This window comes from Nerophis ophidion, linkage group LG09 (genome assembly GCF_033978795.1).
Source record: "Nerophis ophidion isolate RoL-2023_Sa linkage group LG09, RoL_Noph_v1.0, whole genome shotgun sequence".
NCBI classification, from domain to species: domain Eukaryota; kingdom Metazoa; phylum Chordata; class Actinopteri; order Syngnathiformes; family Syngnathidae; genus Nerophis; species Nerophis ophidion.
In genome coordinates, this window is record NC_084619.1 from 32241779 (window position 1) to 32266368 (window position 24590).

The following is a 24590-nucleotide window of genomic DNA, read 5'->3' on the forward strand; positions in this document are numbered from 1 at the left end:
GTTTCTCCTCATTGAGCTAAATTGAATCCTGTCTCTGTTTAATTCCTTGCTTGTTGTCTGTTTAATAGATGTCATCAGTGTTTGAACCTGACAATTATATTCAGTGTTAAAAATATTTTACGGCTCTCACGGAAATACATTTTAAAATATTTGCCTTTCATGGCTCTCTCAGCCAAAAAGGTTCCCGACCCCTGGGATATTGTGTGTAGAACTTTAAGAAACAAAAAAGAATAAATTCCGTTTTCCAATAAAGGTGTAACATAACAACATTTTGAAAAAGTGACACGCTGTGAATACCTCCGTTACTTTCCGCTGTAGGTGGCAGTAATGTTTGCATACAGGGTCGGAGCCAGCCAAGGAGTGAAGAAGAATTTAGAACAAATGTTGCCGATGTTTCAAGTGGGGATTGTGGAACCAAGTTTCGGTATGCATCCCCAGCCAAGGCTAAGCCATTTCTTTTTGACTCACAAGTCCCAATTTGCTGGTTTTTGTTGTGTAACATACCAAAATAACATATCGTAGCAGGTTGGCGAAGTCTGCACGTGGGCTTTTCAGCATGCATGGTGTTAGTGTTGATCACATCGTGAATGAGATAGTGGTTAGAGTTGATAACCCAGTTCTTTGTGCTGTGTGGGTCATTATTTGCCAAGCTGCTATTGGCAAATAAAATAAAACTTCTTTGAAAAAAGTTAAAGTATACGATGACAAAAGTTTGGGCACCTACTCTATACTTTATGTTGTCAAGCACACTGACTGACTGAAGTATCGCTTGGAGGTCTTGTGCATGATGACAAATTTAGATTGAAGTCCAAATCGTGCACCTCAAAGGGGCGCTCAACAACAGTTCTTCTTTACGTCATCACAGCGTCAAAAGAGATTCTGGAAGCTCAATTTGCCTGAAATAATGCTTGGTGTCCCTCTACTCAGCCACATTTTTTTTCTGACTCACTGGTCTCTCCTGCCCAGGGTCATGGAACACTTTGTTCCCTCTGTCAGCGTGTGAGCTGCTGGCTAACTGCTATTCCATGCCTTGTTTTTTCATGTAAATTAAATAGGGCAAGTCTGCAGTATTTTTGTCTTGCATCAAAAGTACTTCCTATATTAACCATGATTACTTTTAAAGTTCTGTTTCAGCAATGGTTGTGTATTTGTGTATTTGTTACATCAACAAATGTTTTTTTTAGTACAAACCATATGAGTTGGGAAATTGTGTTAGATGTAAATATAAACGGAATACAAGGATTTGCAAATCCTTTTCAAACCATATTCAATTGAATGCACTACAAAGACAAGATATTTGATGTTCAAACTCATAAATTTAATTTTTTTTTGCAAATAATCATTAACTTAGAATTTCATGGCTGCAACACGTGCCAAAGTAGTTGGGAAAAGACATGTTCACCATTGTGTTTTATCACCTTTTCTTTTAACAACACTCAATTAACGTTTGGGAACTGAGGAAACTAATTGTTGAAGCTTTGAAAGTAGAATTCTTTTCCATTCTTGTTTTATGTAGAGCTTCAGTCGTTCAACAGACCGGAGTCTCCGCTGTCGTATTTTAGGCTTCATAATGCGCCTCACATTTTCGATGGGAGACAGAGGAAAGTACCTGCACTCTTTTACTACGAAGCCACGCTGTTGTAACACTTGTCTTGCTGAAATAAGCAGGGGCGTCCATGATAACGTTGCTTGGATTACAATATAGGTTGCTCCAAAACCTGTATGGACCTTTCAGCATTAATGATGCCTTCACAGATGTGTAAGTTACCCATGCCTTGGGCACTAATGCACCCCCATACCATCACAGATGCTGGCTTTTGAACTTTGCGCCTATAACAATTCGAATGGTTATTTTCCTCTTCGTTCTGAAGGACACCACGTCCTCTGTTTCCAAATATAATCTGAAATGTGGACTCGTCAGACCACAAAACAGCTCTCCACTTTGCATCAGTCCATCTTAGATGAGCTCGGGCCCAGCCAAGCCGGCGGCCCTTCAGGATATTGTTGATAAATGGGTTTGGCTTTGCATAGCAGAGTTTTAACTTGCACTTACAAATGTAGCGACCAACAGTAGTTACTGACAGTGGTTTTATGAAGTTTTCCTGAGCCCATGTGGTGATATCCTTTACACACTGATGTCGGTGTATGTGATGCAGTACCGCCTGAGTGATCAAAAGTCTGTAATATCATCGGTTATGTGCAGTGATTTCTCCAGATTCTCTGAACCTTTTGATGATTTTACGGACCGTAGATGGTAAAATCCCTAAATTCCTTGCAATAGCTCGTTGTGAAATGTTGTTCTAAAACTGTTTGACAATTTGCTTACAAGTGGTGACCCTCACCCCATCCTTGTTTGTGAATTACTTAGCATTTCATTGAAGCTGCTTTTATACCCAATCATGGCACCCACATGTTCCCAATTAGCCTGCACACCTGTGGGATGTTCCATATAAGTGTTTGATGAGCATTTTTCAACTTTATCAGTATTTATTGCCACCTTTCCCAACTTCTTTGTCACGGTGGACATTTAGCCATTAAAATATGGAAAAGCTGCTGATGGTGTATTTGACTGTTGAAGCAGCTGAATATTGAAACGCCTATATGTCCACTCTACAAGGTAGATCCTGTACATTATTATTACATTACTTCATTAATCTGCTGTATTTATGTGTATTACATTCAGTGTTATGTTTTAATAAAATATGGATTATCTAAAAGTGTGTTTTTCTTTTTAAAATACATGTTCCGTGTTAACATTGTGTTGTTTATTAAATTACATTTAAATTCATGTCAATGGAAGACGTTAATTCGAGATACAATTGTTTTTATTCAAGCGCTCCGTCACACAATCAATTAAGCCCCTAAATTGAGTTACTACTGTGCAAGGTTATAGTGCATTTTAAGTTAATCCAAAAGCTAAAAAGTCCTAACTTTTTTGTGTGTCCTGTATGTACCGTATTTCTCTGAATTGCCGCCGGGCATGTAATATGCGCCTGCCTTGAATTACTGCCGGGTCAAACTTGCTTCCCAAATTTGCTTCCCGTGCGCCGGTTGAGGTGGGCGGGGTTTGGTGCTAGCGGGGTGTATAATATAAGCAATAACAGTCATGGATGCATTGCATCCTGGGTAATTGTTATGTTGCGTTTATAATGTGTTACAGAGCCGATGTTCTCCAGAAATGTGTTTGTCATTCTTGTTTGGTGTGGGTTCACAGAGTGTGGTATTAGTAAGAGTGTTAAACTTGTTTATATCACAACCTTCAGTGTAACTTGTATCACCCAGTATGCCTTCCAATCTCGTCCGTGTGACGATGACAGAAGCAAAATGCATGTGTCAATTGAAGGTTATTCCAATCCTTCAGTGCTGAAAATAATAACCATAATAAAGTGTTTTTTTTTGGTCAAATGTGCTCTTCGTGATGGAATCCTCACATCTCACTCAATATTTTACTGCATGCCATTGGTAAGCGCAGGGGTGAGAAGAGGTTTTAAAGTTATTAGCGCTTGCTTACTATTACCGCATGCCTTGAATAGGCGCAGGAGTGAGAAGAGGTTTGAAAGGAATTAGCGCCCCGGCGGCTTATCAAGGAAATACGGTAATTTTATTACATTGTATAAGGGTGTTTGTGGCTCAAGTAATCAACAAGCTGGGGGGTGCAGAAAACTGTTTGCTAAATAAAATGTCAGAACAATGCTGTCATCGTCATCACTTTGGGCAAAGGACTGTTTGGACAGACATGTCGGGCAGTACGATACTGTCAGTAGGAGCTGTGCAGAAGGACACACAATCCAAGGGCCTTTAACTCTGACGGCCCTAGGGCTGCGAATCTTTGGGCACCACAAGATGCAATTTGACTCTTGGCGATAACGGTTAGACTCCGAATCGATTTTCAATTCAAAATCAATACCTTTTTAATAAAATTGAGTGCCTGTTCTAACTACATTCCTTTATAAAATAGATAAACCGCTCTGGTAAATGTATGTATTACTTGAGAGACAACTGGTTTTGTTTTATAAAATTCTACCTAAACATTTAGTAAAATGGCTAGACAGGACGGGGGACGGAGATGGATATAATTACATTTAGTTTTTTAATTGCTTAAGGATTATTACGAATAAGAAAAGCGATTGATTCAAAAATTGAATTTTTTTTACACCCCTAGTGTACCCTTTTACTCTCTTATTGCCTTGCCACTGTCTCCTTTTTTTTATCCCTGCAGCACGTTTGCAGGCTAGTTCTATACCATGGTCTGTGGCATTAACGTAACAGTCAGTAAATTGTGACCCATCAAGCATAGTCTGATGGTTTACTGAGCAGGTCCCGCCTGAATCCACCTAATGGTGCTGACCCCGGGGAGGGTCTGTGCTCTTAACGCTAAATAATGCAACCATACGGAGAACTTTGTGCTTACGTCAAGGACATCACTGAACTCCATCTGGCTCTCTCTGGAAACTCAGCAGTGTGTTGATCAATTTTGCATGCTTTTGCAGGCTTCCTCCTCCTAGGAGTGTAGCAAACCATCCCTTGAAAAATGGAATAGTTTTCAGATACCAAAATATATGTCTCGTATTGAGCTGTAAAGAGACACACTTTAGCCATGTGTCCATGGACATATTCATTCTGATTAGAATGTTGCTATGTATATGGACCCTGAAAAAAAGTATCTGATTATGACACGCAATTTCATGCATCACAGTTTAAACCACCTTAAATTTGACATGCGCAAAACCTAACTTAGACAGAAAGATATGTTATTGTGGCGCCATCTTTTGGACGAGTTTGCTCACTGCAGGTGCTGAAGAAATAGTGACTTCCACTGTAAACGAACATGGATTTGTGCATTTCTGTTTGTCCGACGTTATCCCTGTATTCATAATTGTTTCCTTCTGTTCACTACTTTTGTTTTACCTCTCTTTTTGAAATGGAGCTGTTCTGTTCCATATATGTTGTAAAAATCTACTGGGTGCCGCATGTTTTAATGTTACAACATTCTGTGTATGAATCTGAGGCTTGAAGATAGCCCTCGGAGTAATTGTAATTGGGGCGGCATGGCGTAGTGGGTAGAGCGGCCGGCCAGAAACCTGAGGGTTGCAGGTTCGCTTCCCACCTACTGACATCCAAAAAAATCGCTGCCGTTGTGTCCTTGGACAGGACACTTCACCCTTTGCCCCCGGTGCCGCTCACACTGGTGAATGAATGATGAATGAATGATAGGTGGTGGTCGGAGGGGCCATAGGCGCAAACTGGCAGCCACGCTTCCGTCAGTCTACCCCAGGGCAGCTGTGGCTACCGATGTAGCTTACCACCACCAGGTGTGAATGAATGAGCGCTTTGAGTGTCTAGAAAAGCGCGATATAAATCTAAGTTTTTTGTTTTTTTTAATGTAGTGAATAAAACCGCTCGTTAAAACGATAACTGGATCCCTTCTTTTATTGTTAAATCAACACATGACACTCCAGACCATACTTTTATTTGTGCTAGTCTCGTTTTAAAGCAACAAACTCAACAGATTATAGCGCTACTTCTGTGCATGTTGAATGGGGGGAGACAACAGCAAGACAATCACTTCATTCCGAGACTATTCAATTTAGTTCCCGCTCCACCACCAAAATATAGCTGACTCCACCGACATGCATAGTGAGGATTATTCTATCCCAGATTTTGGAAGATGTGTTTTCATGCGCTCCAATCCGAATGATCGGCATAATTTTGATCCGAACGTGTGTGATCGGGTCAAAATATATAGTGTTTACATTAAGCATTTTTATTCCGTTTATTTTTTAATCCAATTAAATGTGTCCATGTGCACAAAGCTTTTGCTTCGTATTATCGTCAAAATAAAAAATAATAAGTTGCCCTTTTTGCAAAAGTTTATTCACAGGTAAGCTAATCGTGCTGACGAAAATACAAGTGGCTACTCTGTTAGGCGCAGTTGAAATACACTATAAACAATAAATAACATGTGAAAATACATAAATACCAGTACGGACAGCAATTAAATGGTGAACAACAGTTTAAGCTGTTTGGATAGATTTGATATACTAATGTTTTTAACTGTTTGTCCTGCTCTTGTGTGACCGAAATCTCTTCTGTGAAGCCATGTCTGATCGCACACCCATCAAAGTAATTTTTTGGGCATCTTTATTTGGGCCATTTCATCAAATCAATGTAACCACCTAAAATAAACTTACATTTCTGTGTTTAATCTATACATATTGAACCACTCAAAGTGTTGCCCATTTCAGGCAGCTGTATTTGTATTGATTCCGTTGTGTCCTGAGCAAGACGCTTCACCCTTGCTCCTGATGGGTGCTGGTTGGCGCCTTGCATGGCAGCTCCCTCCATCAGTGTGTGAATGTGTGTGTGAATGGGTAAATGTGGAAGTAGTATCAAAGCGCTTTGAGTACCTTGAAGGTAGAAAAGCGCGATACAAGTACAACACAATTTTTAATAATACATTTTTAATTATTATTTATTGTTCTCAAGCTGAAGATGACTCATTTGAGTAACAGGACTGAAAATAACAGGAGTGAGACACTTGGCATAGTAACATGTTGACAATCGGCACATTGCAGTGATTCAACAAAAAATACATTTTGAAAAAAACAAAAGTATTTTAAGTAAAATTAATAATGTTATGGATTTAAATGATTGAAATTTCATGGTAGGCAGCTCGGTGGAATAAGAAGGTCTTGCAGTCCTGGGTTCAATCCCAGGCTCGGGATCTTTCTGTGTGGGGTTTGCATGTTCTCCCCGTGACTGCGTGGGTTCCCTCCGGGTACTCCGGCTTCCTCCCACCTCCAAACACATGCACCTGGGGATAGGTTGATTGGCAACACTAAATTGGCCCTGGTGTGTGAATGTGAGTGTGAATGTTATCTATCTGTGTTGGCCCTGCGATGAGGTGGCGACTTGTCCAGGGTGTGTACACCGCCATCCGCCCGATTGCAGCTGAGATAGGCACCAGCGCCCCCTGCGACTCCAAAGGGAATAAGCGGTATAAATGGATGGATGGATTGAAATGTCATGGTAAATTGTAGTAAGCGGGGGCAGACAATGAATGCTTTTTTTGAAATTGTATATATTAAATATGTAATCGGATAAATGTGCAGAACACTTAACTAAACAAAAAACTTTTAAACATGCATTTTATCATGCATGAATACATTTTACATCCGGGCCAATTCGGTAAAAATGGCCTCTCCACAGTCGTCATTTGTGCTTTAAAGTTTGCGGCTTCACTCCATTTAAAACATTTTGGGGGTCAACATTTCTTTTTAAGCATACTATACGTGTTTTAGCCGCATAAAAATGGCCCAAAAAAATAAAAAATCAGTAGTGCAGTTGTATTGTCCAGGAGATGAGACCAAATCAGAGTGCGCTTCTTAGTATCGGTGTTACTGATTGGCCCAGCCTCAAGCAGCATTTCTTAGATGACAAATGTATAGAAAAATTGCACGAAAGTAGTGAAGTGAATTATATTTATATAGCGCTTTTCTCTAGTGACTCAAAGCGCTTTACATGGTGAAACCCAATATCTATGTTACATTTAAACCAGTGTGGGGGGTACTGGGAGCAGGTGGGAAAATTGTCTTGCTCAAGGACACAACGGCTGTGACTAGGATGGCAGAAGCGGGAATCGAACCTGCAACCCTCAAGTTGCTGTCACGGCCACTCTCCCAACCGAGCTATACCGTTTTGTAAAGAAATGTAGACCTAAAGCAGAAATGGTGTTTGTTAAAAGTATAACAAAAATGTTTTTGGACCTGGATAGAACAGTTTAAACTTTTCCCGATACACTGAGAACAACAGGCAGGTAAGTGTCGGACTAGCCTGGACATGATCGCCTTTCTGTCACACTTCACTTTCGGAACTTTTTGTTCAGTTTCAGGAAGAGCTGTTTTTCTAAGTTTATCAGTATCAGTCAGGTCCTAAAAAAACAAAGAGAGCAAAATATATGTACATACTAGAACTTATAGGCGCCAATCTACATTTCTGCCAGTGAGTGCTCCGATGTGTGTGCATTAAAAAAAAATTGACTTTAATATCCCATATGATTTATGGTTTTATGATCTTGTAAAACGGACCAAACTCGCCACAAAATGAACTACAACAAGATTGATTTTTCAAAAAATATTTTAAAGATTGAAAGTTGCCATCAATCCCACATGGGTGTTCGGTATTTTCCGGGATCGGCGCCTATGCCAGAATTATATCCTAAAGGTTAACTTAAATTTGCCCGATACCGACAAGCATGGTCAAATTTCAATTGATGCTATTCGTGGTTCATATAACGTAGCCTCACTCTAGCACAAAATAAATGCCTGTTGAATGGCCTGTGGGTACTGAATTGCTAAATATTCAATCAAAAATTTATATATATTAAGAAAACTTTTCTGAAAATTAAAATTAAACAATGCTTTCACGCCTGCATGTTAGCTAGCTCCGTCATTAGGCTAACTAACGGAAGCAACTATCTTATGGATACATGGATGATACAGCAGAGGATTGGGAGAATGTCATGTGGTCAGATGAAACCAAAATGGAACATTTTTTGGTATAAACTCAACTTGTCGTGTTTGAAGGAAGAAGAATACTGAGTTGCATCCCAAGAACACCACACCTACTGTGAAGCATGGGGGTGGAAACATCATGCTTTGGGGCTGTTTTTCTCCTAAGGGGACAGGACGATTGATCCAATTAAGGAAAGAATGAATGGGGCCATTTATCGTGAGATTTTTGAGCCAAAAGCTCCTTCCATCAGTGAGAGCTTTGAATGGTTGACCAAAGACTTATTTTCCAACATAATTAACAAATACATTATTTAAAATTCCTACAATGTGAATTCCTGAATTTTTTTTTCACTTTCTGTCTCTCACAGTTGAAGTGTACCTATGACGAAAATTACAGACCTCTGTCATCATTTTAAGTGGGAGAACTTGCACAATCGGTGGCTGACTAAATACTTTTTTGCCCCACTGTATCTTAGCCGAACTAATAAACTTAACACACATAAAAAATAAGAGGCTTACCGCAAGGTGTTTTTTTTAGATTAGACGCTGATGTTTTATTAGCTGACACGATCGTAGCTGTCAAAGTTTGCACTGCATTTGGATGGTGTCTCCTCTTTCCCCTCTGCACATGAACAATTCCTCCATGTACGAACACTGGCACTCGGACTGGTCCTCCATCTTTTCGCCATCATTTTCACAGTTTACAGTTTTGTCCTGTGCTTCCATTTTGGCTTCTCTGTTCCGCTTTTTTGCGCAGTTTCTCTGCTTCTCTGCTCCATTTCTTTGCTGCGCTGAATATGAATCTTACCTGCAGAAACCTGCAACTGCTGCTGCAGCGGAGTTGAGTTTTCATTACGTCTCACAATAATTGGTGCCAATTAATCGCGATAGGATGGCCTTGTTGTCTACAAAGATGTGGATGAAAGTATGATTCGCGGGGAGGGGAAAATTGTGGGTCTACTCGGTAGCGATTTATGATTTTAAAAGTCGCAAAATAGATTACATAGTGTAAATTGTACTCCAGTATGGGTAAAATTCCACACCTGAAAAAATACTCTTAAAAGTACACAAAAAATATACTTAATTACAGTAAATTGGGTAATTGTAATCTGTAATCTCCTCTCTGAGCTGCAACCTTATCGTGGTAGAGGAGTTTGCGTGTCCCAATGATCCTAGGAGCTATGTTGTCCGGGGGCATAAAGCCCCCTGGTAGGGTCTCCCAAGGCAAACAGGTTCTAGGTGAGGGATCAGACAAAGAGCAGCTCGAAGACCTTTATGAAGATGAAAAACCATGGACCCAGATTTCCCTCGCCCGGACGCGGGTCACCGGGGCCCCCCTCTGGAGCCAGGCCCGGAGGTGGGGCACGATGGCGAGCGCCTGGTGGCCGGGCCTGTTCCCAGCCCGAAGAGGCAACGTGGGTCACCCCTCCAATGGGCTCAACACCAATAGCAGGGGCCATAGAGGTCGGGTGCATTGTGAGCTGGGCGACAGCCGAAGGCAGGGCACTTGGCGGTCCGATCCTCGGCTACAGAAGCTAGCTCTTGGGACGTGGAACGTCACGTCACTGGGGGGGAAGGAGCCTGAGCTAGTGCGCGAAGTCGAGAAATTCCGGCTGGATATAGTTGGACTCACTTCGACGAACAGCAAGGGCTCTGGAACCACTTCTCTCGAGAGGGATTGGACCCTCTTCCACTCTGGCGTTGCCGGCAGTGAGAGGCGACGGGCTGGGGTGGCAATTCTTGTTTCCCCCCGGCTCAAAGCCTGTACGTTGAAGTTCAACCCGGTGGACGAAAGGGTAGCCTCCCTCCGCCTTCGGGTGGGGGGACGGGTCCTGACTGTTGTTTGTGCTTATGCACCAAACAGCAGTTCAGAGTACCCACCCTTTTTGGGAACGCTCGAGGGAGTACTGGAAAGTGCTCCCCCGGGCGATTCCCTTGTCCTACTGGGAGACTTCAAAGCTCACGTTGGCAACGACAGTGAAACCTGGCGAGGCGTGATTGGGAAGAATGGCCGCCCGGATCTGAACCTGAGTGGTGTTTTGTTATTGGACTTTTGTGCTCGTCACAGTTTGTCGATAACAAACACCATGTTCAAACATAAGGGTGTCCATATGTGCACTTGGCACCAGGATACCCTAGGCCGCAGTTCCATGATCGACTTTGTAGTTGTGTCATCGGATTTGCGGCCTCATGTTTTGGACACTCGGGTGAAGAGAGGGGCGGAGCTTTCTACCGATCACCACCTGGTGGTGAGTTGGCTGCGATGGTGGGGGAGGATGCCGGACAGACCTGGGAGGCCCAAACGCATTGTGAGGGTCTGCTGGGAACGTCTGGCAGAGTCTCCTGTCAGACAAAGTTTCAATTCCCACCTCCGGAAGAACTTTGAACATGTCACGAGGGAGGTGCTGGACATTGAGTCCGAGTGGACCATGTTCCGCACCTCTATTGTCGAGGCGGCAGATCGGAGCTGTGGCCGCAAGGTAGTTGGTGCCTGTCGGGGCGGCAATCCTAAAACCCCTTGGTGGACACCAGCGGTGAGGGATGCCGTCAAGCTGAAGAAGGAGTCCTATCGGGTCCTTTTGGCTCATAGGACTCCGGAGGCAGTGGACAGGTACCGACAGGCCAAGCGGTGTGCAGCTTCAGCGGTCGCGGAGGCAAAAACTCGGACATGGGAAGAGTTCGGGGAAGCCATGGAAAACGACTTCCGGACGGCTTCGAAGCGATTCTGGACCACCGTCCGCCGCCTCAGGAAGGGGAAGCAATGCACTATCAACACCGTGTATGGTGCGGATGGTGTTCTGCTGACCTCGACTGCGGATGTTGTGGATAGGTGGAAGGAATACTTCGAAGACCTCCTCAATCCCACCAACACGTCTTCCTATGAGGAAGCAGTGCCTGGGGAATCTGTGGTGGACTCTCCTATTTCTGGGGCTGAGGTCGCTGAGGTAGTTAAAAAGCTCCTCGGTGGCAAGGCCCCAGGGGTGGACGAGATCCGCCCGGAGTTCCTTAAGGCTCTGGATGCTGTGGGGCTGTCTTGGTTGACAAGACTTTGCAGCATCGCGTGGACATCGGGGGCGGCACCTCTGGATTGGCAGACCGGGGTGGTGGCTCCTCTCTTTAAGAAGGGGGACCGGAGGGTGTGTTCCAACTATCGTGGGATCACACTCCTCAGCCTTCCCGGTAAGGTTTATTCAGGTGTACTGGAGAGGAGGCTACGTCGGATAGTCGAACCTCGGATTCAGGAGGAACAGTGTGGTTTTCGTCCTGGTCGTGGAACTGTGGACCAGCTCTATACTCTCGGCAGGGTTCTTGAGGGTGCATGGGAGTTTGCCCAACCAGTCTACATGTGCTTTGTGGACTTGGAGAAGGCATTCGACCGTGTCCCTCGGGAAGTCCTGTGGGGAGTGCTCAGAGAGTATGGGGTATCGGACTGTCTTATTGTGGCGGTCCGTTCCCTGTACGATCAGTGCCAGAGCTTGGTTCGCATTGCCGGCAGTAAGTCGAACACATTTCCAGTGAGGGTTGGACTCCGCCAAGGCTGTCCTTTGTCACCGATTCTGTTCATAACTTTTATGGACAGAATTTCTAGGCGCAGTCAAGGCGTTGAGGGGTTCCGGTTTGGTAACCGCAGGATTAGGTCTCTGCTTTTTGCAGATGATGTGGTCCTGATGGCTTCATCTGACCAGGATCTTCAGCTCTCGCTGGATCGGTTCGCAGCCGAGTGTGAAGCGACCGGAATGAGAATCAGCACATCCAAGTCCGAGTCCATGGTTCTCGCCCGGAAAAGGGTGGAGTGCCATCTCCGGGTTGGGGAGGAGACCCTGCCCCAAGTGGAGGAGTTCAAGTACCTAGGAGTCTTGTTCACGAGTGAGGGAAGAGTGGATCGTGAGATCGACAGGCGGATTGGTGCGGCGTCTTCAGTAATGCGGACGTTGTACCGATCCGTTGTGGTGAAGAAGGAGCTGAGCCGGAAGGCAAAGCTCTCAATTTACCGGTCGATCTACGTTCCCATCCTCACTTATGGTCATGAGCTTTGGGTCATGACCGAAAGGATAAGATCACGGGTACAAGCGGCCGAAATTAGTTTCCTCCGCCGTGTGGCGGGGCTCTCCCTTAGAGATAGGGTGAGAAGCTCTGCCATCCGGGAGGAACTCAAAGTAAAGCCGCTGCTCCTCCACATCGAGAGGAGCCAGATGAGGTGGTTCGGGCATCTGGTCAGGATGCCACCCGAACGCCTCCCTAGGGAGGTGTTTAGGGCACGTCCAACCGGTAGGAGGCCACGGGGAAGACCCAGGACACGTTGGGAAGACTATGTCTCCCGGCTGGCCTGGGAACGCCTCGGGATCCCCCGGGAAGAGCTAGACGAAGTGGCTGGGGAGAGGGAAGTCTGGGTTTCCCTGCTTAGGCTGTTGCCCCTGCGACCCGACCTCGGATAAGCGGAAGATGATGGATGGATGAATAATCTGTAACTTTCACCTCTGTAAACCACTGATTTTCTTTCCGATCCGAGACCGAGTAAATTTCAGGCAAGTATCGACAATATCGATACTTTATGCAAATATACATAATGTGTCTATTGAAATTTAAAAAGTTGTGTATTTTTAAGTTTTCTATCTAGAAAAAAAAGTAAAATCTAAGAAAAAAAAAGAAAATTGGAATTTAAACAAATAATTAAAATGAATAACATATACAGGTGCTGTTCATATTATTAGAATATCATGAAAAAGTTGATTTATTTCAGTAATTATATTCAGAACGTGAAACTTACATATTATATCTATTCATTACACACATAGTGATATATTTGAAATGTTTATTTCTTTAAATTTTGATGATTAGTACTGACAATTACTGAAAATCCCAAATTCAGTATCTCAGAAAATTAGAATATTAGTTACGACTTGTACCAAAAAATATTTTTTAGAAATGTGGGCCAACTGAAAAGTATGAACATGGAAAGTTTCAGCATGTACGACAATCAATACTTAGTTGCAGCTCCTTTTGCCTGAATTGCTCCAGCAATACGGCGTGGCATGGAGTCGACCAGTCTGTTGCACTCCTCAGGTGTTATGAGAGCCCAGGTTGCTTTAATAGTGGCCTTCAGCTCTTCAGCATTGTTGGGTCTGGCATCTCGCATCTTCCGCTTCACAATACCCCGTAGGTTTTCTATGGGGTTAAGGTCAGGTGAGGTTGCAGGCCAATCAAGAACAGGGATTCCATGGTCCTCAAACCAGGTACTGGTAGATTTGGCACTGTGTGCAGGTGCCAAGTCATGTTGGAAAATGAAATCTTCACCTCCATAAAATTGGTCCGCGGCAGGCAGAATAAAGTGTTCTAAAACTTCCTGGTAGACTGCTGCATTGACCCTAGACCTCAGGAAACACAGTGGACCAACACCAGCAGATGACATGGCACCCCAGACCATTACCGATTGTGGAAATTTAACACTGGACTTCAGGCAACGTGGATTCTTTGCCTCTCCTGTCTTCCTCCAGACTCTGGGACCTTGATTTCCAAAGGAGATACAAAATTTACTTTAATCTGAAAACATAACTTTGGACCACTCAGCAGCAGTCCAGTCCTTTTTGTCTTGAGCCCAGGCGAGACGCTTTTGACGTTGTCTCTTATTCAAGAGTGGCTTTACACAAGGAATGCGAGAGCTGAAGCCCATATCTTGCATACGTCGGTGAGTGCGTGGTGGTTCTTGAAGCACTGACTCCAGCTGCAGTCCACTCTTTGTGGATCTCCCCCACATTTTTTAATCGGTTTTGTTTGACAATCCTCTCCAGGGCGCGGTTATCCCTCTTGCTTGTACACTTTTTTCTACCACATCTTTGTCTTCCCTTCGCCCTTCTATTAATGTACTTGGACACAGAGCTCTGGGAACATCCAACCTCTTTGGCAATGACCTTTTGTGTATTGCCCTCCTTCTTTAAAGTATCAATGGTCATCTTTTGGACAGTTGTCAAGTCAGCAGTCTTCCCCATGATTGTGTGTCATACAGAATCAAAACGAGAGACCATTTAAAGGCTTTTCCAGGTGTTTTGAGTTAGTTAGCTAATTAGAGTGTGGCACCAGGTGTCTTCAATATCTGACCTTTTCACCATATTCTAATTTTCTGAGATGTTGAATTTAGTGTTTTCATTGGTTGTCAGCTATAATCATCTCCTTTTTGGCAAAAAAACACTTGAAATGTATCAGTCTGTTTGGAATGAATGTATACATTCTACAAGTTTGACTTTCTAAATGGTATTAATGAAATAAATCAACTTTTTCATGATTATCTAATAATATGACCACCACCTGTATATTCATCTATAACACAATGTGTTGTCTATAAATGTATACATCTGTTTGAAGCATTTTTTTTAACGAATTTTTTTTTTTAATAATTATTGTTATGTTATTACTGCTTTCCAGGTTATGCCTTCCTGCTGTTCCAAGAAGAGACTTCTGTTCAAGCCTTGATTGACGCCTGCATCGAGGAGGATGGCAAGCTCTATCTGTGTGTGTCCAGTCCTACTATCAAAGACAAGCCTGTAAGCAGAGACTACATTCCACTCAAACATTCTAAAGATTTCCTCCATCAAGCCCTACTGTACTGTAAGCTGGGAAAATGAAAGATGATGATGCTTATCAAAACTGAAAACTCTCAAATTAGTCATACAGTATGTTGTGTTCATTATTGTGGTTCAAGTGTGCAGAGGTTTAGAATGAAAAGTAGGGCACAAAGTATAGACTTCAATCACTGGACAAACAAAACGAAAACATTTTGAATAGAATGTAAACTCAAAAAGTTTTTCCAAATTTACACCTTTACATGCTATCTAGCATACAGTGGTTCCTCGGTTCCAATGGGTCTGAAAATAACCAAGGCAAAAAAATGTAAATCCAATGAATATTAACCCGAAACATTAAGAGAGAATAATTATAGTTTTGTATGCAAAAAGCATACATATAAATGATTAATGCTATTGATAAGTAAACATTTAACATCACTGTTAAGGCTCTTGTTGGCAAATAAGGCCACGCAGACACCACCTTCATACTTTGCTACCAATGTTTCTCACCTTCTTTATGGTAGTGCCTGCTAACTTTCTTGTGTAGTGTTCAACGTGACGGTTTGCTTTTTGTGTCGTTTTCCATGAGTTCAGGTTCTGTGCTCTTATTTTGTTACATCTGTTTCCTTTTTTGTGTTGAAAGCTGTTGCTTTACACCTGTCTGAGGTGGCTGTGGTGGGAGGAACGATAAGCACGGCAGTTAGATGTTCGATGTGTTCTGTAGCATCTCCTGTTGCCTTTTCCCCATTTCCTGGTCTATATTTTTGTAGATAGTGTTCTGTGTGTGGGCATTGCAAAACACACGTTCTCGTGCATGTCGCCTCTGTCTATACATTCTTTGTATGAGCCCTAACATCTGTTGTGGCCCCATTTCCGTCTTTGATATTTGTTTAGCACACCAGGGTAGGGATGGATATATATATACACAATGATTTTATATATATATATATATATATATATATATATATATACATATATATATATATATATATATATACACAGTGGGGCAAAAAAGTATTTAGTCAGCCACCGATTGTGCCAGTTCTCCCACTTAAAATGATGACAGAGGTCTGTAATTTTCATTATAGGTACACTTCAACTGTGAGAGACAGAATGTGAAAAAAAAATCCAGGAATTCACATTGTAGGAATTTTAAAGAATTTATTTGTAAAATATGGTGGAAAATAAGTATTTGGTCAACCATTAAACGCTCTCACTGACAGAAGGAGGTTTTGGCTCAAAATCTCACAATACATGGCCCCGTTCATTCTTTCCTTAACACAGATCAATCGTCCTGTCCCCTTAGCAGAAAAACAGCCCCAACGCATGATGTTTCCACCCCCAAGCTTCACAGTAGGATGGTGTTCTTGGGATACAACTCAGTATTGTTCTTCCTCCAAACACGACGAGTTGAGTTTATACCAAAAAGTTCTATTTTGGTTTCATCTGACCACATGAGATTTTCCCAATACTCTGCTGTATCATCCATGTATCAATTTTGGTATAAACTCAACTCGTCGTGTTTGGAGGAAGAAGAATACTGAGTTGCATCCCAAGAACACCACACCTACTGTGAAGCATGGGGGTGGAAACAACATGCTTTGGGGCTGTTTTTCTGTTAAGGGGACAGGACGATTGATCTGTGTTAAGGAAAGAATGAATGGGGCCATGTATCGTGAGATTTTGAGCCAAAACCTCCTTCCATCAGCAAGAGCTTTGAATGGTTGACCAAATACTTATTTTCCACCATAATTTACAAATAAATTATTTAAAATTCCTACAATGTGAATTCCTCGATTTTTTTTTAACATTCTGGCTCTCACAGTTGAAGTGTACCTATGATGAAAATTACAGATCTCTGTCATCATTTTAAGTGGGAGACCTTGCCCAATCGGTGGCTGACTAAATACTTTTTTGCCCGACTGTATAAATAAATAAATATATATATATATATATATATATATATATATATATATATATATATATATATATATATCGTTATGCCATGGGCCAACCTTGCTTCAGTCGGTTATTTAGCAGTTGTACTCAGTTTTAAAAAGCACAGAGGCTGAGAACACACCAAGATGTGATTCTTTGGGTAAAAACTTTCATAAAAAGCCAAATCATACAAAAAGTACTGTATTTTCATTATATACCTGTTGATATTCCTATTAACTTGCAAAAAGAACTTTGCAGAATTGTACAACGTTACATATGTCAATCAGATTCAGAGATTTTGTCTTCATAAAGGCAATTTTTTTAGTCCAGTTGTTTTATTGGAGTCCATGATATACCTATACCAGCATGTTTTTTTTTGTGTGCATGGGCAGGTCCAGATCCGTCCGTGGAACCTGAGTGACAGTGATTTTGTCATGGATGGCTCCCAGCCGTTGGACCCCCGTAAGACTATCTTTGTAGGGGGGGTTCCAAGGCCCTTGCGTGCAGGTAAAATTTCCAGTCACAATTTTGTGTGATCTTGGTTATTTTGTTGAAGTGCAGGATGTTTCAGGCTTAGTCCTTTATTGGGGGACAAACATATTTGGTCTTAGCCTCTTGAGACACTCAAGTGCGGCGCTGGATCTAAAACTAAAATAGGCCAAGGCTTTGAGTTTGAGCACAAAAGGTCCTTAAACTTGAGAGGACACAGAATGAAAGACTAATCATCCGGCGCCCTTTCACTATTCTTCCTCGCTGCAGTGGAGCTGGCCATGATCATGGACCGTCTGTATGGCGGCGTTTGCTACGCTGGAATCGACACAGATCCGGAGCTCAAGTACCCAAAGGGAGCCGGTCGCGTGGCCTTCTCCAACCAGCAGAGCTACATCGCCGCCATCAGCGCTCGCTTCGTTCAGCTGCAGCACAATGACATCGACAAAAGGGTGAGTGAGTTCATGCGCCGTCTTTTTCAGAAAAAGCATGTCAACTGCAGCCGAGTTTTGGGGTCATTCCCACGGCACAGTGCAGCACCGCGTCCATTATGGTGGACGTCTCAGACGGCTGCTGATTTTTCCTACCAGAGCAGACTCGTTGGTCTAATTATAGAACATCCCTATACATGTAGAACCACCCACGCACTACTGCTTATTTTAGCCCCAACAGCCAATAGCACACCATAGATTGGGACCCAAAGAAACTGGTTGTCAGCCAGAACCTCTTTAGGGCGTGGCCTCATATGTCCCAGCCATATGCACAACAAGGCTGCGACTAACGCTTAGTTCCCTCCATCTAAATTCTTAAGCACGCTATAGTATTATGGTATGCAATTCCCTGGTCAGCACTTTGTGGTGTGAACTGCCCCTTTCTGTTCCAACATGGCAAGCATGAAAATACTTCCACCGTGGGCTGCATACTGAAAAATACAAGGAAGTTGGGGCCACGCTTTTCATTTAGAAAAAGAAAACAAACAAAAAAAAGGCTATGCATTATCGGTAGCAACACAGTGTTACCCTACCCTAGATTAAATTGGAGCTAGTATTTGGAGCTCCGTCCCCCATCACAAAAATGGTCACTTTTGTATGAAAAACACATTTTTTTACTTTTTTTTTTTTTTAAAGCAAAATTGAATTCAATTTGATGGATTTTTTTTTTTTTACAAAAATTAATTAATGGGAAATAAATTGCTAAATAATAATATATGCTTAATTCAAAAATAACTTTAACATCATTAAAACATAAAAATGTCTAATCCTTACCTGTCCTGCCCTGCTTGACACTTTAAGTCTTGGGTTTTTCTATGTTTAATTCTCAGTTCCTGTCCATCCATCCATCCATTTTCTACCGCTTATTCCCTTTCGGGGTCACGGGGGGCGCTGGCGCCTATCCCAGCTACAATCGGGCGGAAGGCAGGGTACACCCTGGACAAGTCGCCACCTCATCGCAGTCAAACACTCTTATTTTCGAGTTACCACTTTCTGTTACTTTGGTTGTGCAGCACCTTTACTTTATCTACCAGCACACCTCCTTATGCTGCGTTCAAATTACCTGGGAAGTGGGAAGTCAGAGCTGGGAATGACGTCACAGCCGAGTTGCAAGCGTTGCAGTTACGAGGTTGGAAATTAAAATTGCCTCATCCACGAAGGCTATTTTTGCTCTTGTCTGAATACAAACAACTTATGGAAAAATATGCACTCTTTCTGCAGCCTTCAAGCACGGTGGAGCGACGTAGAAACCACATATAAAAACGTACAACAATACATCTTATTTAGGTGATTCACTGCGACAAAAAGTAATCAGAAGTGCTAATAACATATTGCACCGGACGTCATTGTTTACAAACCCCGTTTCCATATGAGTTGGGAAATTGTGTTAGATGTAAATATAAAAAGAATACAATGATTTGCAAATCATTTTTAACCCATATTCAGTTGAATGCACTACAAAGACAACATATTTGATGTTCAAACTCATAAACTTGATTTTTTTTTTGCAAATAATAATTAACTTAGAATTTCATGGCTGCAACACGTGCCAAAGTAGTTGGGAAAGGGCATGTTCACCACTGTGTTACACCACATTTTCTTTTACAGCACTCAATAAACGTTTGGGAACTGAGGAAACGAATTGTTGAAGATTTGAAAGTGGAATTCTTTCTCATTCTTGTTTTATGTCGAACTTCAGTCGTTCAACAGTGCGGGGTCTCTGTTGTCGTCTTTTACGCTTCATAATGCGCCACACATTTTCCATGGGAACAGGTCTGGACTGCAGGCGGGCCAGGAAAGTACCCGCACTCTTTTACTACGAAACCACGCTGTTGTATCACGTGGCTTTGCATCGTCTTGCTGAAATAAGCAGGGGCGTCCATGATAACGTTGCTTGGATGACAACATATGTTGCTCCAAAACCTGTATGGATCATTCAGCATTAATGGTGCCTTCACAGATGTGTAAGTTACCCATGCATTGGGCACTAATACACCCCCATACCATCACAGATGCTGGCTTTTGAACTTTGCGCCTAGAACAATCCGGATGGTTAATTTCCTCTTTGTTCCGGAGGACACCACATCAACAGTTTCCAAATATAATTTGAAATTTGGATTCATCAGACCACAGAATACTTTTCCACTTTGCATCAGTCCATCTTAGATGATCTCGAGCCCAGCGAAGCCAGTGGCGTTCCTTGGTGTTGTTGATGAATGGGTTTTGCTTTGCATAGCAGAGTTTTAACTTATACTTACAGATGTAACAACCAACTGTAGTTACTGACAGTGGTTTTATGAAGTGTTCCTGAGCCCATGTGGTGATATCCTTTACACACTGATGTCGGTTTTTGATGGAGTACCGCCTGAGGGATCAAAGGTCCGTAATATCGCTTACGGGCACTGATTTCTCCAGATTCTCTGAACCTTTTGATGATTTTACTGACTGTAGATGGTAAAATCCCTAAATTCCTTGCAATAGCTCGTTGAGAAATGTTGTTCTAAAACTGTTTAACCCAATATGGGTCATATTGGGTTAAAACAAATTTGGCCAGGGGCCAGGCTATATATATATATATATATATATATATATATATATATATATATATATATATATATATATATATATATATATATATATATATATATATATATATATATATATATATATATATGTATATATATATATATATATATATATATATAGTTGTGGTCAAAAGTTTACATACACTTGTAAAGAACATAATGTCATGGCTGTCTTGAGTTTCCAATAATTTCTACAACTCTTATTTTTTTGTGATAGAGTGATTGGAGGACCTACTTGTTGGTCACAAAAACATTCATAAAGTTTGGTTCTTTTATGTATATATTATGGGTCTACTGAAAATGTGACCAAATATGCCGGGTCAAAAGTATACATAATATTTGGTTGCATGTCCCTTGGCAAGTTTTACTGCAATAAGGCGCTTTTGGTAGCCATCCACAAGCTTCTGGCAAGATTGTGGTTTAATTTTTGACCGCTCCTCTTGACAAAATTGGTGCAGTTCAGCTAAATTTGTTGGTTTTCTGTCATGGACTTGTTTCTTCAGCATTGTCCATGTGTTCTCAAGGGAGTTTCAGTCAGGACTTTGGGGAGACCATTAAAAAACCTTAATTCTCGCCCGGTTTAGCCATTCCTTTACCTTGTTTGACGTGGGTTTGAGGTCATTGTTATTGTCCATTGGCAGCAAAACAGGCCCCAAGCATAATACTACCACCACCATGCTTGATGGTAGACATGGTGTTCCTGGGATTAAAGGCCTCACCTTTTATCCTCCAAACCTATTGGTCAACCAGCTCCATTTTTGTTTCGTCTGATGACAGAACTTTCCTCTAGAAGGTCTTATCTTTGTCCATGTGACCAGCAGCAAATTTTAGACGAGCCTTAAGGTGTTGCTTCTGGAGCAAAGGCTTCGTTCTTGCATGGTAACCTCTCAGTCCATGGCAATGCAAAACACGCTTGACTGTGGACACTGACACCTGTGTTCCAGCCGCTTTCAATTCGTTGCAGACCTGCTTTTTGGTGGTTCTCGGTTGACTCTTGATCGTCCCGACCAATTTTCCCTCAGCAGCAGGTCATAGTTGCGTTTTCTTCCTGATTTTGGCAGTGACAAAACTGTGTCATGCACTTTGTACAAACCCCGTTTCCATAAGAGTTGGGAAATTGTGTTCCATGTAAATATAAACGGAATACAATGATTTATAAATCCTTTTCAACCCATATTCAGTTGAATATGCTACAAAGACAACTTAGTTGATGTTTAAACTGATAAACTTTTTTTTTTTTTTGCAAATAATCATTAACTTTAGAATTTGATGCCAGCAACACATGACAAAGAAGTTGGGAAAGCTGGCAATAAATACTGATAAAGTTGGGGAATGCTCATCAAACACTTATATGGAACATCCCACAGGCTAATTGGGAACAGTTGGGTGCCATAATTGGGTATGAAAACAGATTCCATGAAATGCTAAGTAATTCACAAAAAAGGATGGGGCAAGGGTCACCAATTTGTAAGCAAATTGTCGAACAGTTTTAGAACAACATTTTTCCCTGAGCTATTGCAAGGAATTTAGGGATTTTACCATCTACGGTCCGTAAAATCATCAAAAGGTTCAGAGAATCTGGAGAAATCACTGCACGTAAGCGATGTAATTACGGACCTTTGAGTCCTCAGGCGGTACTGCATCTAAAACCAACATCAGTGTGTAAAGGATATCACTACATGGGCTCAGGAACACTTCATAAAACCTCTGTCAGTAACTACTGTTGGTCGCTACATTTATAAGTGCAAGTTAAAACTCTACTATGCAAAGCGAAAGCCATTTATCAACAACACCCAAGAACGCCGCCAGCTTCGCTGGGCCCGAGCTAATCTTAGATGGATTGATGCGAAGTGGAAAAGTGTTCTGTGTTCTGACAAGTCCACATTTGAAATTATATTTGGAAACTGTGGACATGGTGTCCTCCGGAACAAAGAGGAAAATAACCATCCAGATTGTTATAGGTGCAAAGTTCAAAAGCCAGCATCTGTGATGGTATGGGGGTGTATTAGTGCCCAAGGCATGGGTAACTTACACATATGTGAAGGCTCCATTAGTGCTGAATGGTCCATACACGTTTTGGAGCAACATATGTTGTCATCCAAGCAACGTTATCATGGACGCCCCTGCGTATTTCAGCAAAACAATGCCAAGCCACATGTTACAACAGCGTGGCTTCGTGGTAAAAGAGTGCAGGTACTTTCCTGGCCTGCCTGCAGTCCAGACCTGTCTCCCATGGAAAATGTGTGGCGCATTATGAAGCTTAAAATACGACAGCGGAGACCCCAGACTGTTGAACGACTGAAGCTCTGCATAAAACAAGAAGGGGAAAGAATTCCACTTTCAAACCTTCAACAATTAGTTTCCTCAGTTCCCAAACGTTTATTGAGTGTTGTTAAAAGAAAAGGTGATGTAACACAGTGGTGAACATGCCCTTTCCCAACTACTTCGGCATGTGTTGCAGCCATGAAATTCTAAGTTAATTATTTGCAAAAAAAAATAAAGTTTATGATTTTGAACATCAAATATATTGTCTTTGTAGTGCATTCAATTGAATATGGGTTGAAAAGGATTTGCAAATCATTGTATTCCATTTATATTTACATCTAACACAATTTCCCAACTCATGGAAACGGAGTTTATATATATATATATATATACAGTCTATCTGTATTTGTATATATAAATATAGATATATCTGTATGTATATAAATATATATATATCTGTATATATATATATATATATACATATATATACATATATGTACATATATATATATATATATATATATATATATATATATATATATATATATATATTCCCTTTGGGGTCGTGGGGGGCGCTGGTGCCTATCAGCTACAATCGGGCGGAAGGCGGGGTACATCCTGGCATCAGCGCCCCCTGTAACTCCAAAGGGAATAAGCGGTATAAAATGGATGGACGGATATATATATGTTGAGGGAAGAGGGACGAGAGGGCACTTTTCGAGAGCAAGTGAAGTGAATTATGTTTATATAGCGCTTTTCTCTAGTGACTCAAAGCGCTTTACATAGTGAAACACAATATCTAAATTACATTTAAACCAGTGTGGGTGGCACTGGGAGCAGGTGGGTAAAGTGTCTTGCCCAAGGACACAACAGCAGTGACTAAGATGGCAGAAGCAGGGATCGAACCTGGAACCCTCAGGTTGCTGGCACACCCGCTCTACCAACCAACGCCACCCCGTAACACGTTGTTCTGTTTGGTGCACTTGTATATTGTCCCATGACGACAATGGTGGTACTAAATGTCTCTTCCCTGCCAGGTGGAGGTGAAGCCATATGTCCTCGACGACCAGATGTGCGACGAGTGCCAGGGGGCGCGCTGCGGCGGCAAGTTCGCCCCCTTCTTCTGTGCCAACGTCACATGTCTGCAGTACTACTGCGAGTACTGCTGGGCCAGCATTCACTCTCGCGCGGGCCGAGAGTTCCACAAGCCGCTGGTGAAGGAGGGAGGCGACCGCCCGCGACACGTGTCCTTCCGCTGGAGCTGAACGCCTGAGAGCGCGGGCGGCGGACCGTCCGACATCCCCAATAAATGACGTCATCACCTCCATCCACCTGACGAGGACCTCCCCACCTCCTGTCCCCCGTGATGAGCGTTCTGGGAAAGTCGTATGTTAGATTTTTGCACTTTGGCACACCACCTCAATCATACACGCACACACACACCCGGTGTCATGTGACTCCTGGGCGGCGAGGTCCTGCTGAACCCCCACCCCATCCCGCCCCCAACCTTCACAACACAGAGGTGGGACCATATGAATATTTTAGGAAAAAAAAAAAGAAAGGTGTTTATTTTTATCTTGTACCTACAGTGGGGCAAAAAAGTATTTAGTCAGCCACCGATTGTGCAAGTTCTCCCACTTAAAATGATAACAGAGGTCTGTAATTTTCAACATAGGTACACTTCCATTGTGAGAGACAGAATGTGAAAAAAAATCTAGGAATTCAAATTGTAGGAATTTTAAAGAATTT

General features: G+C 42.2%; 1 protein-coding gene across 7 annotated transcripts in view; it reads left to right on the forward strand.

Annotated features, from left to right (window-relative positions):
* cpeb3 (cytoplasmic polyadenylation element binding protein 3) overlaps positions 1–24358 on the forward strand; it is a 109223-nt gene extending 84865 nt beyond the window's left edge. For all 7 annotated transcript variants that reach the window (XM_061910851.1, XM_061910850.1, XM_061910852.1 and 4 more), the window contains 4 exons: positions 14934–15052; positions 17404–17518; positions 17771–17952; positions 23879–24358. In XM_061910851.1, coding sequence (XP_061766835.1) covers positions 14934–15052; positions 17404–17518; positions 17771–17952; positions 23879–24106 — 644 coding nt within the window. In that variant the 3' untranslated portion in view covers positions 24107–24358. The remainder of the gene's footprint in view (positions 1–14933; positions 15053–17403; positions 17519–17770; positions 17953–23878) is intronic.
* The last annotated feature ends 232 nt before the right edge of the window (positions 24359–24590 follow it).